This window comes from Hyperolius riggenbachi, chromosome 10 (genome assembly GCF_040937935.1).
Source record: "Hyperolius riggenbachi isolate aHypRig1 chromosome 10, aHypRig1.pri, whole genome shotgun sequence".
NCBI classification, from domain to species: Eukaryota; Metazoa; Chordata; class Amphibia; order Anura; family Hyperoliidae; genus Hyperolius; species Hyperolius riggenbachi.
In genome coordinates this window covers 240,132,101-240,148,143 of record NC_090655.1, presented here as the reverse complement: position 1 = coordinate 240,148,143, position 16,043 = coordinate 240,132,101, and the positions used below count along the sequence as shown (strand labels likewise).

Below are 16,043 nucleotides of genomic sequence, written 5' to 3'. Positions count from 1 at the left end.
TGACGTTGAAGGGCATGTTGGCTGTCTGGCCATAGCTGGCGATACATGGCGCCGGACACTGCCACCAGCTGTTTCCGACGACGAGCTCCCCCGCTTCTTACAGGAACTTGACTCAGGTCTCCTACTGAATAGGTGCTGGCTTACTGAACAGGCAGAGCCGAGATTCGAACCCTGGTCTCCTGTGTCAGAGGCAGAGCCCTTAACCATTACACCATGCAGCCACAATTACATTGCCTAAGACCTGATAGATGTTCTTTGTTCCGATCTGTACCATTTACAAGCACTCTTACCAAGACTAGTTTTAGTCTATGACTATAGGGAATAAATATGGCATATGTATGTCTACATATCCTTCTCACTTCAGTTGTCTTTTAAAATTCCTAAGCATTGGCAGTTAAGAGACGAATTTCATCAACAAGATTGTAATATGCTAATTAGAGGAGTCGGAGAGTCAGAGTCGGTGGATTTTTGTACCAACTCCACAGCCCTGGGTATTACACAATGTGCAGCTGATACAGGCAGTCACTGAATGTGCTGGGCCTGGCAGTGGCGCACACACACAGTATGAATTACAAAAGCTGTCTATGCAACACAAGTGTCAGTCAGTGGGACACACAGAAAAAAAAAAAAAAAAAGATCACACTAGCAAAATTAGCTCTCAAAAGAGCTGTTGTTGGGTGCTATTTTAGCAATAAGAATCAGCCAGAAGCAAGCTAACAAGCCAAGAGTATAACTAATCTTTCCCTTGGAGAAACAGTCTACAGCAGCTTGCCCTACTCTCACTATAGCAGGCACACGAGTGAGTGTAATGGCCGGCGCTCCCTGCCTTATATACGGGGGGGGGGAGTGGCTCCAGGAGTGAGTGTAGCCTGATTGGCTACAATGTGCCTGCTGACTGTGATGTAGAGGGTCAAACTTAACCCCTAATGGAGCATTATGAGGGCAAACAGAACTTCCTGGAAAGTTCGCCTTCGCCGGCGAAGGCGAACCACCCAAAGTTCGCCTGGAACCGTTCACCGGCGAACCGTCCGGGCCATCTCTACCAGCAAGCCGCAGTGTAGCGCCACCACTTCCTCACCTGAAACGGGCATTCCTAATTCACTGGTCACCATCATGTCCCCCTCCTCCATACACTGCCGGACACCCGTCACATCTGTCTCCTCTTCTTTAACCACAACTTTTATATAGGTCAGTTCTTCAGCCTAAACCCACAAAGGTTGAATGAATAAGACTCTGTAGAAGAATATCATTAAAATTTCAGAGATTGATAAGGATGCAGGACAGTCTCCCTACTGGTTTCCACACTGTCCTGGCAGTTGGACTGAACAACTACCGTCCAGTCCTTTTAAAAAACAAAGAAAATCCTGAGATTCCCCCATGAGTGACTGTAGTCTTTAATCTTAAAGTCACTACAGAGATCTTTGTGTCCTCCTAAGAGCTCCGCCTCCACCATCACACTGTCTGCTCCCTCCTCCTCTTTCACCTCTTTACCAGCAATGCTTAGACTGTTCTGCTTTACATTCTGAATACATAATAAAGATATTAATATTAACAAAGCAAAAATCAGATTTCATGGTTTGTGGTTTTTAATCACTTTTTAACCTGATAATTCTGAGGAATGGTGTGATCTTTCTTCGAAATATCCCAGGAATAAAGAGGACCTGTACATCCTTCCGGCAGGTTTCTCTTACTGGATGCATCTAAAGGAAACACACACTGACTGAATACAATAAGCCTAATTTACAAACATATCTATGCATATGCAGTGAGGATAGCAGAAGGGAATCAGCAAACCTGGGCTTACCTCCTCCTCATTTGTTGGTGCCATGATGTTATACTGAGGAATGGAGATGGGCCTTTCATATGGTGTACAGTATCTCCCCCTCATTTGTTGGTGCTATGATGTTATACTGAGGAATGGAGATGGGCCTTTCATATGGTGTACAGTATCTCCTCCTCATTTGTTGGTACTATGTTATACAGAGGAATGGAGATGGGCCTTTCATATGGTGTACAGTATCCCCTCCTCATTTGTTGGTACTATGATGTTATACTGAGGAATGGAGATGGGCCTTTCATATGGTGTACAGTGTCTTCTCCTCATGTGTTGGTACTAAGATGTTATACTGAGGAATGGAGATGTGCCTTTTTATATGGTGTATAGTATCTCCTCCTCATTTGTTTGTACAATGGACATTCATGGACCTTGCTTGCCCATACTCAGTCCAGAATCACTCAATTATGGCCAGGAGCCCGGTTAGAAGAGGAAGAAGGAACCTAGGCTGAAAAGGGGGAATCTATGAGAATCCAGGACAAACCTGGACAATCCACAGGCTTTCAACTACTTAGGAAAGTGTCTAATTTTTTTTTCCCTTTACTGACTTCTAACTATTAAAATAATGGATTTGTATGTAGTATAAGTGTAAATTAAGTGAATATACTGAAAGGATAATTTAGTCAGTTCTCTTATACTACATAGAATTAATAAGATTGGATTAAAAAATTGTACCATGTATGGCCACCTTAAAGAGAAACTCAGACCAAAAATTTAGCTTTATCCCAATCAGTAGCGGATACCCTCTTTTACATGAGAAATCTATTCCTTTTCACGAACAGACCATCAGGGGGCGCTGTATGAACTGATATTGTGATGAAACCCCTCCCACAAAAAAACTGAGTACCGTGGTACTCCTGGCAATTTCCTGTCTGTGAACCTTGTTGTATTGTGGGAAATAGCTGTTTACAGCTGTTTCCAACTGCCAAAAAAGCATGCAGCAGCTACATCACCTGCCAACAGTAAAAATGTCACCATGTAATAAATGTCAGAATGTAAATCAGGGTTTTAAAAGATTTTACAATGGGCAAACACTGACTTAATCATTTATACATAATTATTGTAAAAATGAAGCACCTTTTTATTACATTATTTTCACTGGAGTTCCTCTTTAAGGGGCAACTGTAGCTACCTATAACTAAATGAGAAGTGACAGTTGGGCCTGCAAGTACACTTGCGGTGTGGTTTGCCAGGTGTTCATGGAGGGTGAAGTCTAGAGCGCCAGGACTCAAGGCTCCTGTGATAGGCTCCTGTGATGTAAATCTGGCCCTGAAGAGGCCCATTACTATTTTGTGTAAAATATGTGTACTGTACAAGATTACAAATTTGAACAATTGGTATAGGACATAAGGAATTAACAAGGTCTGCATGACAAGTGTGTAAAAATTACCTTCAGCCAAGTCCCGCCTAATTATGCAGATGAAATCTGGATCCCGCCTCTTTAGATCGGACCATCTTTTTTTAATGGCATCCAGCGGGTGGTAACGATGGTACCGCTCTAGAATAGACCTTTGCGCCCGCATCAGGATCCTGCGCTTTTCAAAGTGGGTCCGCATAATATCATAGCGGCAGGAAATCATGATCTAAACATTGAAAAGTAAACAATCAGTCCATACATTGTGCAAGCTAAACATACAATCACATGTATTACAGTCACACTGTAGTAACAGTTTTAGTTATGGTACAATCAGGGCCGGATTTGTACTTTTTACCGCCCAAGGCCCACTATCATCAACCGCCCCATGACCACAGCGGGGTTAGAATAGGGTCATTGGACATGGGAAAGCAGGGAGGTTAGATACTAATAAATCAGTGTTTGCATTTCTGAAAAGGGAGAGTTCTGAAAGAAACATAAAGGTAGTTAGGAGAGATTACAGGCTTGACACCTGGGAAATTTAGGTTCAGGCAAGGAATTTGAGACTATGAAAATGCATAAAATTAAGTATCAAATTAGGGTTACTGATCACAAAATTACAGTGATTAAATTGTCAATTAGTAACATAAAAGGGAAAAAGGCACACAAAAATGATAAAACTAAATTTTAAAAAATCATTAAAATGCTCTCTCTGGGAGGGGGATACCCCTGGACACCCTGTGGGTTCCATAGAGGGTTCTTTTACCTAAAAGTGTGACCGTCTCCGGCTAGCCTAGATACCCAAGTGGGGTCGGGGTCATAGATCTCGACCTGACTACAGTGGTTGGTTCTCCCTTTGTAAGTATCCTATTTCCCATTTTTTCCCCACTCATACTCTTGTGATTTACTGCACCATTGGGGCTCCCATTGTCTCTGTTTTGGGTTTTTTTTGTTTTAGGGTGCCTGCTCATGCTCCATTTGGTCAGTTAGTGACTTGACTATCTATTCTGTAAAGTGCTGCTGAAGATGTACATAATAACAATATGGTAGTAAATTAGACTATGGCAGGGATTAGACTGTGAGCTCCTCTGAGGACAGTCAGTGACATGACTATGTACTCTGTAATGTGCTGCAGAAGATGTCAGAGCTATATAAATACATAATAATTATATGGTAGGACAATAGACTATGACTATGGTAGGATTAGAGTGTGAGCTCCTCTGAGGACAGTCAGTGACATGACTATGTACTCTGTACAGTGCTGCAGAGGATGTCAGTGCTATATAAATACATAATAATAATATGGTAGGACATTAGACTGTGACTATGGGAGGATTAGACTGTGAGCTCCTCTGAGGACAGTCAGTCAGTGACATGACTATGTACTCTGTAAAGTGCTGCAGAAGATGTCAGTGCTGTATAAATACATAATAATAATAATAATATGGTAGGATATTACACTATGACTGTGGTAGGATTAGAGTGAGCTTCTCTGAGGACAGTCAGTGACATGACTATGTACTCTGTAATGTGCTGCAGAAGATGTCAGTGCTATATAAATACATAATAATAATATGGTAGGACATTAGACTATGACTATGGCAGGGATTAGAGTGTGAGCTCCTAGGAGGACAATCAGTGACATGACTATGTACTCTGTAATGTGCTGCAGAAGATGTCAGTGCTATATAAATACATAATAATAATATGGTAGGACATTAGACTATGACTATGGTAGGATTAGAGTGTGAGCTCCTCTGAGGACAGTCAGTGACATGACTATGTACTCTGTAATGTGCTGCAGAAGATGTCAGTGCTATATAAATACATAATAATAATATGAAGTAAAAAGTTCTGGGGTAGTGAGCCCCTCAAGGTGCGATCTGGCCACCCGACAATCACTCGGCTGCTCCCATGTTAATCACTAGAGGTATATGTAAAAAAGAGAGGAGCGCTCTGAGATTTCCAGCAATGATAGATCAATTAACACTAGGAAAGGTCTCACCTAGTATTAGTGTGGCCGGTACAGCGTACTCAGCCGCGATTCGCATGCGTCCCTCTTAGGCAGCCGGGGACCGGGCTCTCCGTGGCAGCAAGGCAGAGACAGGGCGGAGGCGACGTCACCAGCTCCAGACCTCCTTGCGATGGTAGCGAGGACGTCTGTTCAAACACACGCTGGAAGGCGTGGTGAGCAGCGTCCAATTGTCTGTGAATGGTGAAAATGACAACGCGTTTCCCGGAGGAACATCCTCCGCTTGCTCAAGTCTCGGAGGATGTTCCTCCGGGAAACGCGTTGTCATTTTAATAAACCTTTATTTTATAGTCCCATATGTATTTTGTGCCATATTGTAACACTGTGGCCAGTCTATTCCCCTGCCTCTATTTTCACCATTCACGGACAATTGGACGCTGCTCACCACGCCTTCCAGCGTGTGTTTGAACAGACGTCCTCGCTACCATCGCAAGGAGGTCTGGAGCTGGTGACGTCGCCTCCGCCCTGTCTCTGCCTTGCTGCCACGGAGAGCCCGGTCCCCGGCTGCCTAAGAGGGACGCATGCGAATCGCGGCTGAGTACGCTGTACCGGCCACACTAATACTAGGTGAGACCTTTCCTAGTGTTAATTGATCTATCATTGCTGGAAATCTCAGAGCGCTCCTCTCTTTTTTACATAATAATAATATGGGAGGACATTAGACTATGACTATGGAAGGGGTTAGAGTGTGAGCTCCTCTGAGGACAGTCAGTGACATGATTATGTACTCTGTAATGTGCTGCAGAAGATGTCAGTGCTATATAAATACATAATAATAATATGGTAGGACATTAGACTATGACTATGGCAGGGATTAGAGTGTGAGCTTTTCTGAGGACAGTCAATAACATGACTATGTACTCTGTACAGTGCTGCAGAAGATGTCATTTTGAACATATCATTCTCTGTTACCTGTCTTGCACGACACCACACAGAAAACAGAAATGGATGGACACAGCAGAGTGTATCAGATCTGCGCTGACTGTCCATGTTGGCAATGCGGCATAGTGTGGATTCAGCATAACTGATGACCATGTCTGTCCTTTAAATTTCTCTCGCATTCAGCTATTGGAACAGTTAATCTACACACAGGATTTTTCTGAATTCTTGGGGCTGGATTCAGACAGGCGGTAAACGCAGCATTTTTGGTGGTCGACAAAAGTGTTGTTCACATAAAAGTCACAGCAGATTTCTGTCATCTTGGATGCACGTGTCCAGGTGCGGCTGCGTTCCTGTGCTTCCATGTCCACCAAGGGGCTCAAAACACGGCAGGACAACAAATCATCAGAAACCTATACTGAACACTTTTCTGTTCTAAAAGAGCATTCTGCATCAGCTATAAGCTGCTGTCAGCTGTTTTGCTGAAACCCATGTGAACCAGGCCTTATCCTCCTGCTTCTGTCCCTGCTAGAAATCCACACAGCCCAATTCCAAACTACTGGCAACCTCAATATCTTCAGGATTTCTGCACTGAGTTTAGTTTTATATGAAATACAGACACATTTTTTACACTTTGCCTGTAAAGTCATAATAATTTTCTAGAGAGCAGAAAAAAATAAGTGTGATAAGATGGTGGCCAGCAGCACACAGCACTGCATAGGATTGCACGACATGTCCCTTATCACAGCGTTTTCTGGCATTCAGAAAAACAGTATTAGCCCTTGTTGTGTGGTACCTTAGCATGCTACTGTTCGTTCACAGCTCACTTTCTTGCAGCCTTCATGCACTCCCCAGCACACAGGAGCACAGCACGCTGTCCCTCCTGTTCCCTCATGCTTCTGTTTGTGTCCGTGCAGAGGGGCGGGGGCGGGGCGGCTGCAGACACACAGCACATTCTTCTCTCCCCTGCTAGATCAGTGTCTAATAACCGCAGGGAGAGAGAGAGAGAGCCTGGGCAGCCTGCGAGTAAACAATTTGAGCTACAGATGATTGAAGCACTCTGCTTTTTCGGACAGCTGTGAACAGGAAGGACAAGGGTTTTCTGGCAAAGGGAATTGCATGTGCGGCTCCCCACCCGCCCCTAGAAGTGACAGTGAAGTCCCCGCCCTAGGAACCCGCCTTGGGGGCCTGCCCACAAATCCGGCCCTGGGTACAATTATTTATTATTGTTCACAAATTCAGTGATTAGGCTATGAAGCATTTCCAATGGGTAGTGAAATGCATGATATCCATATATCACACACAACAGTCCACATTGCACAATATAAATGTAATGAAGTGTGTGTGTACACAACACAACTATATTCATATAACAGACACAATGAAAACACATCCCACCATTATGGACAAATATACTTTGATAAACTTAAGCAGCAGCAATAACAGTATGACAGTGTAAAAACATCAACAATGTACTACATTGAATCATGGTTTTGAATCTTACTTGTGCCAAAAGAAGTTTATCATCTTCTGTGAATCTAGCAGGTGGTCTTTTTGAATCTCTTGCATCCACTGCAGAATACTGGAGGTCTGTACAGTAGCTTTCTGTTGACATATGATTTATAAAAGTCACATGACCGCTTATCGGCGCATCACATGCCCCGTTATCGGCGCACGATATGCGTCGATATCGTCGCATTGATGATACATGTCAATTGGCAATGCGTCTTTTCGTCACATAATGGAAAGTACACAAATTATATTGTTCGATCATGAATGTGCCGTTGTCGCATCCATGACAAAAATAATACAATTTTATGTACATTCAATTACTATTTTCCCATATTAAATGACTGAATACTTACCACATACAGGATTTTACTTACTGCGAGATTGTTGGTCCCACAATTCAACATGAATGTGGTTAAGCCCCTCTGCCAACGGCAAGGCCTATCTAATAGAGGGGACCCTACACTATTTAAATTTGGTTACCTACTAAAAAAAAAAAAGGTAAAGAAATAAAGAAAGACGTGCATTAATAAAAAAAAAAAACAAAGGCTAATTGGCCTGCCAATCAACTCGAACCCTCATGCTAAAAAAAAATAAAAAAAAAAATGTACCAAATCATCAAGGAGTGACAAGCAATCCCTTGTACCCCGTGGGGGGTTTGTCCAGACATCGTGCAGATGGCAGACATTGCTGACATCAGGCAAGTGGCGACACACCCTCCAGGTCCACAACAAAATTGTGCAACACGCATGTTGCTTTGACAACAGAGATGGCATTGGAAACATTCAGGTTGATGGAGGTGTGCAAAACTCGCCACTTATTGGCCAAAACACCAAAGGCACACTCCACAACCTGCCTTGCCTGGGAGAAATGAAAACTAAAAATGGTACGATTCCTGTGATCCGCAGACAAGTACAGAAAATAAAAAGGGCGTGGGTGTTGGCTCAGTCCAAAGGCTTCATCGCCAACTAGAGTGAATGGTCGAGGAGGACCAGTTGTGCCCAGCCAAGGCATGGGGGCTGGGAAGTTCAAGCCATCATTCATCATGTTGCGGTAAAAATTGGAATGCTGAAAGATGAATAAGTCAATTGAACTCCCATATGACCCCGCCTCAATATAAATAAACCTTGACTTGGCATCAGCAATAGCCATCAAAACAAGAGAAAAGAATTCTTGTAATTAAAATTACGGCTGCCACTGAACGGAGGCATGACTAGCAGTTGGGAATTTGGTCTTCTCCCAAAACACATCGGCAATTTCTTGCCAATTTGCTTCCTCCGGTGGGCGAAGATGCCTAGGTGCCACCTGCAACCAGATGGCTCGGCATGTGTCGCACACTATGTACACTCCTTGATGACACCCCCAGCCAAAAACAAAAATGCAGGGAGGAAAATGACTGGCCTGTTGCAAGGTATCTGAAAAGAAAAAAAAAAAACAACAACAACAGGTCAGGAAAGAGGACGTAAAAATGCCTTCTTAAAAGACGGTCCACAAGTAGGAGATGGACCCAGAACTGCCTCCTTCTATGCCTGCGACGGAAGAAGACGCATAAAAAATACCATGCACATGCCACCAAGCACCATCTCTTTCCTCCATATCTATGTTTCCAACACCAAACAACCCACAATAATAAGCCAAAAAAAGTTTATAGTCATCATTGTGCGACGAAAACGGCGCACCGAGAGACGCATACAAATTACGTCATATCACTCTATCGCAGTGTTAAACAGCACACAATAATGTCCACTTTTAACTACTACATGCGTTGCATTAGGGGCACCTTGTGCAACCTTAACGTCGCATCAAACGCAACGTCCTACGGTGTAAGTAGCCTAAATGTATGCTGAGGAAACAGAGGGACAAGGGTTTCATGGTGGGAGGACAGGGGGTATTGTAAGCTAGGGAGACAGAGGTGTTATGACACTCCTGTCTCCCAAGCACGACACCCATGTCCCCTCCAGCACAAAACCCCTGGACCCCCAGAAAATTACACCCCTGTCCCCTCCAGAACATGCCAACACTAACCCCCTTAGCACATCACTCCCCAGTCCCCTCCAGCACATCACACCCCTGTCCCTTCCAGAACATAACACTGTCCCCCTCAGCACATCACACCCCTGTCCTCCTCAGCACATTGCACCCTTGTCCCCTCCAGCACATCGCACCCTTGTCCCCTCCAGCACATCGCACCCTTGTCCCCTCCAGCACATCGCACCCATGTCCCCTCCAGCACATCGCACCCTTGTCCCCTCCAGCACATCACTTCACTGTCCCCTCCAGCACATCACACCCCTGTTCCCTCCAGCACATCACACCCCTGTCCCCTCCAGAACATCACACCCCTGTCCCCTCCAGCACATCACTTCACTGTCCCCTGCAGCACATCACACACCTGTCCCCTGCAGCACATCACACCCCTGTCCCCTCCAGAACATGCCAACACTGTCCCCCTCAGCACATCACACCCCAGTCCCCTCCTGCACATCACACCCCTGTCCCCTCCACAACATGACAACACTGTCCCCCTCAGCACATCACACCTCTGTTCTCCTCAGCACATCGCACCCTTGTCCCTTCCAGCACACCGCACCCTTGTCCCCTCCAGCACATCACTTCACTGTCCCCTCCAGCACATCCCACCCCTGTCCCCTCCAGCACATCACACCCCTGTCCCCTCCCGCACATCACACCCCTGTCCCTTCCAGCACGTCCCCTACAGCACATCACACCCTTGTCCCCTCCAGCACATCACTTCACTGTCCCCTCCAGCACATCACACCCCTGTCCCCTCCAGCACATCACACACCTGTCCCCTCCAGCACATCACACACCTGTCCCCTCCAGCACATCACACACCTGTTCCCTCCAGCACATCACACCCGTCACCGCCAGCACATCACACTCCTGTCCCCTCCAGCACATCCCTTCACTGTCCCCTCCAGCACATCACACACCTGTCCCCTCGAGCACATCACTTCACTGTCCTCTCCAGCACATCACACCCGTCACCGCCAGCACATCACACTCTTGTCCCCTCCAGCACATCACACACCTGTCCCCTCCAGCACATCACACACCTGTCCCCTCCAGCACATCACACACCTGTCCCCTCCAGCACATCACTTCACTGTCCCCTCCAGCACATCACACCCGTCACCGCCAGCACATCACACTCTTGTCCCCTCCAGCACATCCCTTCACTGTCCCCTGCAGCACATCACACACCTGTCCCCTCCAGTACATGACACCCCTGTCCCCCAAAAACATCACACTCCAGCCACCCCCCCCCCCCCCCAGCATATCACACCCCTGTCCCTCCATAACCCCAGCAGCACATCTCATTCCTGACCCCAGCACTGACCTCATCCTTCAGCCCAGGACCACCCAGCAGCTGGTACTTGAGTGGCAGCGAGAGAAGTACAGTGGGTTGCAAAAGTATTCGGCCCCCTTGAAGTTTTCCACATTTTGTCATATTACTGCCACAAACATGAATCAATTTTATTGGAATTCCACATGAAAGACCAACACAAAGTGGTGTACACATGAGAAGTGGAACGAAAATCATACATGATTCCAAACATTTTTTTTACAAATAACTGAAAAGTGGGGTGTGCATAATTATTCGGCCCCCTTTGATCTGAGTGCAGTCAGTTGCCTATAGGCATTGCCTGAAGAGTGCTAATGACTAAATAGAGTGACCTGTGTGTAATCTAATGTCAGTACAAATACAGCAGCTCTGTGAGGGCCTCAGAGGTTGTCTAAGAGAATATTGGGAGCAACAACACCATGAAGTCCAAAGAACACACAAGACAGGTCAGGGATCAAGTTATTGAGAAATTTAAAGCAGGCTTAGGCTACAAAAAGATTTTCAAAGCCTTGAATATCCCGCGGAGCAGTGTTCAAGCGATCATTTAGAAATGGAAGGAGTATGGCACAACTGTAAACCTACCAAGACAAGGCCGTCCACCTTAACAGTAAGCATAAGAAGTCCAGTTTGCAGTTTTCCACAAGCCATGTGGGGGACACAGCAACCATGTGGAAGAAGGTGCTCTGGTCAGATGAGACCAAAATTGAACTTTTTGGCCAAAATGCAAAACGCTATGTGTGGCAGAAAACTAACACTGCACATCACTCTGAACACACCATCCCCACTGTCAAATATGGTGGAAGCAGCATCATGCTTGGGGGTGCATCTCTTCAGCAGGGACAGGGAAGCAGGTCAGAGTTGATGGGAAGATGGATGGAGCCAAATACAGGGCAAACTTGGAAGAAAACCTCTTGGAGACTGCAAAAGACTTGAGACTGGGGCGGAGGTTCACCTTCCAGCAGGACAATGACCCTAAACATAAAGCCAGGGCAACAATGGAATGGTTTAAAACAAACACATATCCATGTGTTAGAATGGCCCAGTCAAAGTCCAGATCTAAATCCAATTGAGAATCTGTGGCAAGATCTGAAAACTGCTGTTCACAAACGCTGTCCATCTAATCTGACTGAGCTGGAGCTGTTTTGCAAAGAAGAATGGGCAAGGATTTCAGTCTCTAGATGTGCAAAGCTGGTAGAGACATACCCTAAAAGACTGGCAGCTGTAATTGCAGCAAAAGGTGGTTCTACAAAGTATTGACTAAGGGGGCTGAATAATTATGCACACCCCACTTTGCAGTTATTTATTTGTAAAAAATGTTTGGAATAATGTATGATTTTCGATCCACATCTCACATGTACACCACTTTGTATTGGTCTTTCACGTGGGATTCCAATAAAATTGATTCATGTTTGTGGCAGTAATATGACAAAATGTGGAAAGCTTCAAGGGGGCCGAATACTTTTGCAACCCACTGTATGTGGCTCCCATGGTCCCGGATCCGTCTGAGGGTGTGGAGGAGGAAGAAGCCATCTACCGCTGCACCAATCACCGCCCGAGGCTGCTTAAATATACCCCCCTCGTTCTCCCCTGTGGTGCTGCTTCCGCCACTAACACGCCTCAGATCGGCGAGCAGGAGATACGAATCAACCAGACCGGCGCATAGCAGCCGCGCGGTGAACTCAAATGTAGGAAGTGACATCATCGGTCACGTCCAGCATTGAAGTCCACAGTGCGGCTGCTATGCGCCAGTCTGGCTGATTCCTATCTCCTGCTCGCTGCCGATCTGAGGTGTGTTAGCGACGGCAGCTGCACCACAGGGGAGAACGAGGGGGGTACATTTAAGCATTCGCAGCATGAGGGAAAGGAGTTTAAAAAAATAAATAAAAGTCCACTCAGCTCTGGGGACTAAGGGGGGCTTTCGGGGAGGCTTACAGTTTGTCAGCTGGTGCTTCAGCCCTGGCAAGCCGCAGTGTAGCGCCGCCACTTCCTCACCTGAAACTGGCATTCCTAATTCACTGGTCACCATCATGTCCCCCTCCTCCATACACTGCCGGCCACCCGTCACTTCTGTCTCCTCTTCTTCTTTAATCTCATGTTTCAGATCAGTCAGTTCTTCAGCCTAAACCCACAAGATCATAGAAGAAAATACATTTCACACATTAGAATGAATGAATAAGACTGCAGAAGAATATCATTAAAATTTCTGAGATTGATAAGGATGCAGGACGATCTCCCTACTGGTTTCCACACTGTTCTGGCAGTTGGCCTGAACAACTACCATCCAGTCCTTTTAAAAAACAAAGAAAATCCTGAGATTCCCCCAGGAGGAGATGGATGAGTCAAAAACTGTGAAATCTGTTTGAATCCTGCTACTTACAGTAAGTGACAGCAACAAAGGAAAAAAGTAATTCATAGTGCATTTTACTCTGGGACAAATGTACAACTTATATGTATGCGTATACATGTATTACTATTGTACAATTGTTCACGGTATGGTTCCTTTAAATTGTAAACCCTCAGTTCCACCTACCTGATATTGCAGCACATAGCTGTGATCTTCCTGTGGACAATCCTGGGGATAAAGAGGACCTGTGCTTCTCTCTGGTGGGATTGTGTGTATGGATGCTTCGGTTTTAAAGTCACCACAGAGTTCTTTGTGTCCTCCTAAGAGCTCCGCCTCCTCCATCACACTGTCTGCTCCCTCCTCCTCTTTCACCTTTTCTTTACCAGCAATGCTTACATTGTTCTGCTTTCCATTCTGAATATATAATAAAGATATTAATATTAACAAAGCAAAAATCCGATTTCATTGTTTGTGGTTTGTAATCACTTTTTTAACCTGATAATTGTGAGGAATGGTGTGATCTTCCTGCGAAAAATCCCATGAATAAAGGGGACCTGTACATTCTTCCGGCAGGTTTCTCTTACTGGATGCATCTAAAGGAAACACACACTGACTGAATACAATAAGCCTAATTTACAAACATATCTATGCATCTGCACAGAGGAGAGCAGAAGGGAATCAGCAAACCTGGGCTTATCTCCTCCTCATTTGTTGGTACTATGATGTTATACTGAGGAATGGAGATGGGCCTTTCATATGGTGTACAGTATCCCCTCCTCATTTGTTGGTGCTATGATGTTATACTGAGGTATGGATATGGACCTTTCTTATGGTGTACAGTATCTCCTCCTCATTTGTTGGTACTATAATGTTATACTGAGGAATGGAGATGGGCCTTTCATATGGTGTACAGTATCTCCTCCTCATTTGTCGGTGCTATGATGTTATACTGAGGAATGGAGATGGACCTTTCTTATGGTGTACAGTATCTCCTCCTCATTTGTTGGTACTATAATGTTATACTGAGGAATGGAGATGGGCCTTTCATATGGTGTACAGCATCTCCTCCTCATTTGTTGGCACTATGATGTTATACTGAGGAAAGGAGATGGGCCTTTCATATGGTGTACAGTATCTCCTCCTCATTTGTTGGTGCTATGATGTTATACTGAGGAATGGAGATGGGCCTTTCATATGGTGTACAGTATCTCCTCCTCATTTGTTGCTATGATGTAATGCTGAGGAATGGAGATGGGCCTTTCATATGGTGTACAGTATCTCCTCATTTGTTGGTACTATGATGTAATACTGAAGAATGAAGATGGGCCTTTCATATGGTGTACAGTATCTCCTCCTCATTTGTTGGCACTATGATGTTATACTGAGGAATGGAGATGTGCCTTTTTATATAGTGTACAGTATCTCCTCCTCATTTGTTTGTACAATGGACATTCATGGACCTTGCTTGCCCTTACTCAGTCCAGAGTCACTCAATTATGGCCAGGAGCCCGGCCAGAAGATGAAGAAGGATCCTATGCAGTAACGGTAGAATCTATGAGGATCCAGGACAAATCTGGACTATCCACAGGCTTTCAACTACTTAGGAAAGTGTCTAACTTTTGTTTTTTGTTCTTTTACTGACTTCTAACTATTAAAATAATGGATTTATACCTGATGTTCCTGTGCTACAGTTTGGTGCTAATATAGCTAATGTGACAAAGGGAGTGATTTTCGAAAGCTAATCCTATAACGGCTTTTGTTAGTGCAAATAAACTGATTATCACAAATAACACTCAACATATTTCGATGTGGTTAGTCCACCTATAGTAGTCTTACTCTTGGAGACCCCTTAAAACTAAGAAGTAAAATAAGACCACTTCAGTATCAGTTTATTTCCTCACCTGAAACTGGCATTCCAAATTCACTGGTCACCATCATGTCCCCCTCCTCCATACACTGCCGGCCACCCGTCACTTCTGTCTCCTCTTCTTCTTCTTCTTTAACCTCATGTTTTATATCAGTCAGTTCTTCAGGCTAAACCCACAGAATCATAGAAGAAAGTACATTGCACATATTAGAATGAATGAATGAATGAATAAGACTGTAGAAGAATATCATTCAAATTTCAGAGATTGATAAGGATGCAGGACGGTCTCCCTACTGGTTTCCACACTGTCCTGGCAGTTGGGCTGCATAACTCCCATCCAGTCCTTTTAAAAAATAAAGACAATCCTGAGATTCCCCCATGAGGAGATGAATCAGTCAAAAACTGTGAAATCTGTTTGAATCCTGCTACTTACTGTAAGTGACAGCAACACAGGGAAAAAGTAATTCATAGTGCATTTTACTCCGGGACAAATGTACACCTTATATGTATGCATGTATTACTATTGTACAATTGTTCACGGTATGGTTCCTTTAAATTGTAAACCCTCAGTTCCACCTACCTGATATTGCAGCATATAGCTGTGATCTTCCTGTGGACAATCCTGGGGATAAAGAGGACCTGTGCTTCTCTCTGGTAGGATTGTGTGGGTAGATGATTCAATCTTAAAGTCACTACAGAGATCTTTGTGTCTCCCTGAGAGCTCCGCCTCCTCCATCACACTGTCTGCTCCCTCCTCCTCTTTCACCTCTTCTTTACTAGCAATGCTTAGATTGTTCTGCTTTCCATTCTAAATATATAATAAAGATATTAATATTAACAACGCAAAAATCAGATTT

The 16,043-nt window shown here is 44.7% G+C and overlaps 1 protein-coding gene across 1 annotated transcript in view; it reads right to left on the bottom strand.

Annotated features, from left to right (window-relative positions):
- The window catches only part of LOC137535019 (uncharacterized), a 40,959-nt gene that overhangs the window by 10,671 nt on the left and 14,245 nt on the right, over positions 1-16,043 (bottom strand). The window contains exons 8-16 of the mRNA XM_068256780.1: positions 15,767-15,994; positions 15,221-15,353; positions 13,815-13,912; positions 13,506-13,733; positions 12,968-13,094; positions 7,604-7,704; positions 3,225-3,417; positions 1,603-1,700; positions 1,079-1,202 (exon numbers count right to left, since the gene is read on the bottom strand). Coding sequence (XP_068112881.1) covers positions 1,079-1,202; positions 1,603-1,700; positions 3,225-3,417; positions 7,604-7,704; positions 12,968-13,094; positions 13,506-13,733; positions 13,815-13,912; positions 15,221-15,353; positions 15,767-15,994 — 1,330 coding nt within the window. The remainder of the gene's footprint in view (positions 1-1,078; positions 1,203-1,602; positions 1,701-3,224; positions 3,418-7,603; positions 7,705-12,967; positions 13,095-13,505; positions 13,734-13,814; positions 13,913-15,220; positions 15,354-15,766; positions 15,995-16,043) is intronic.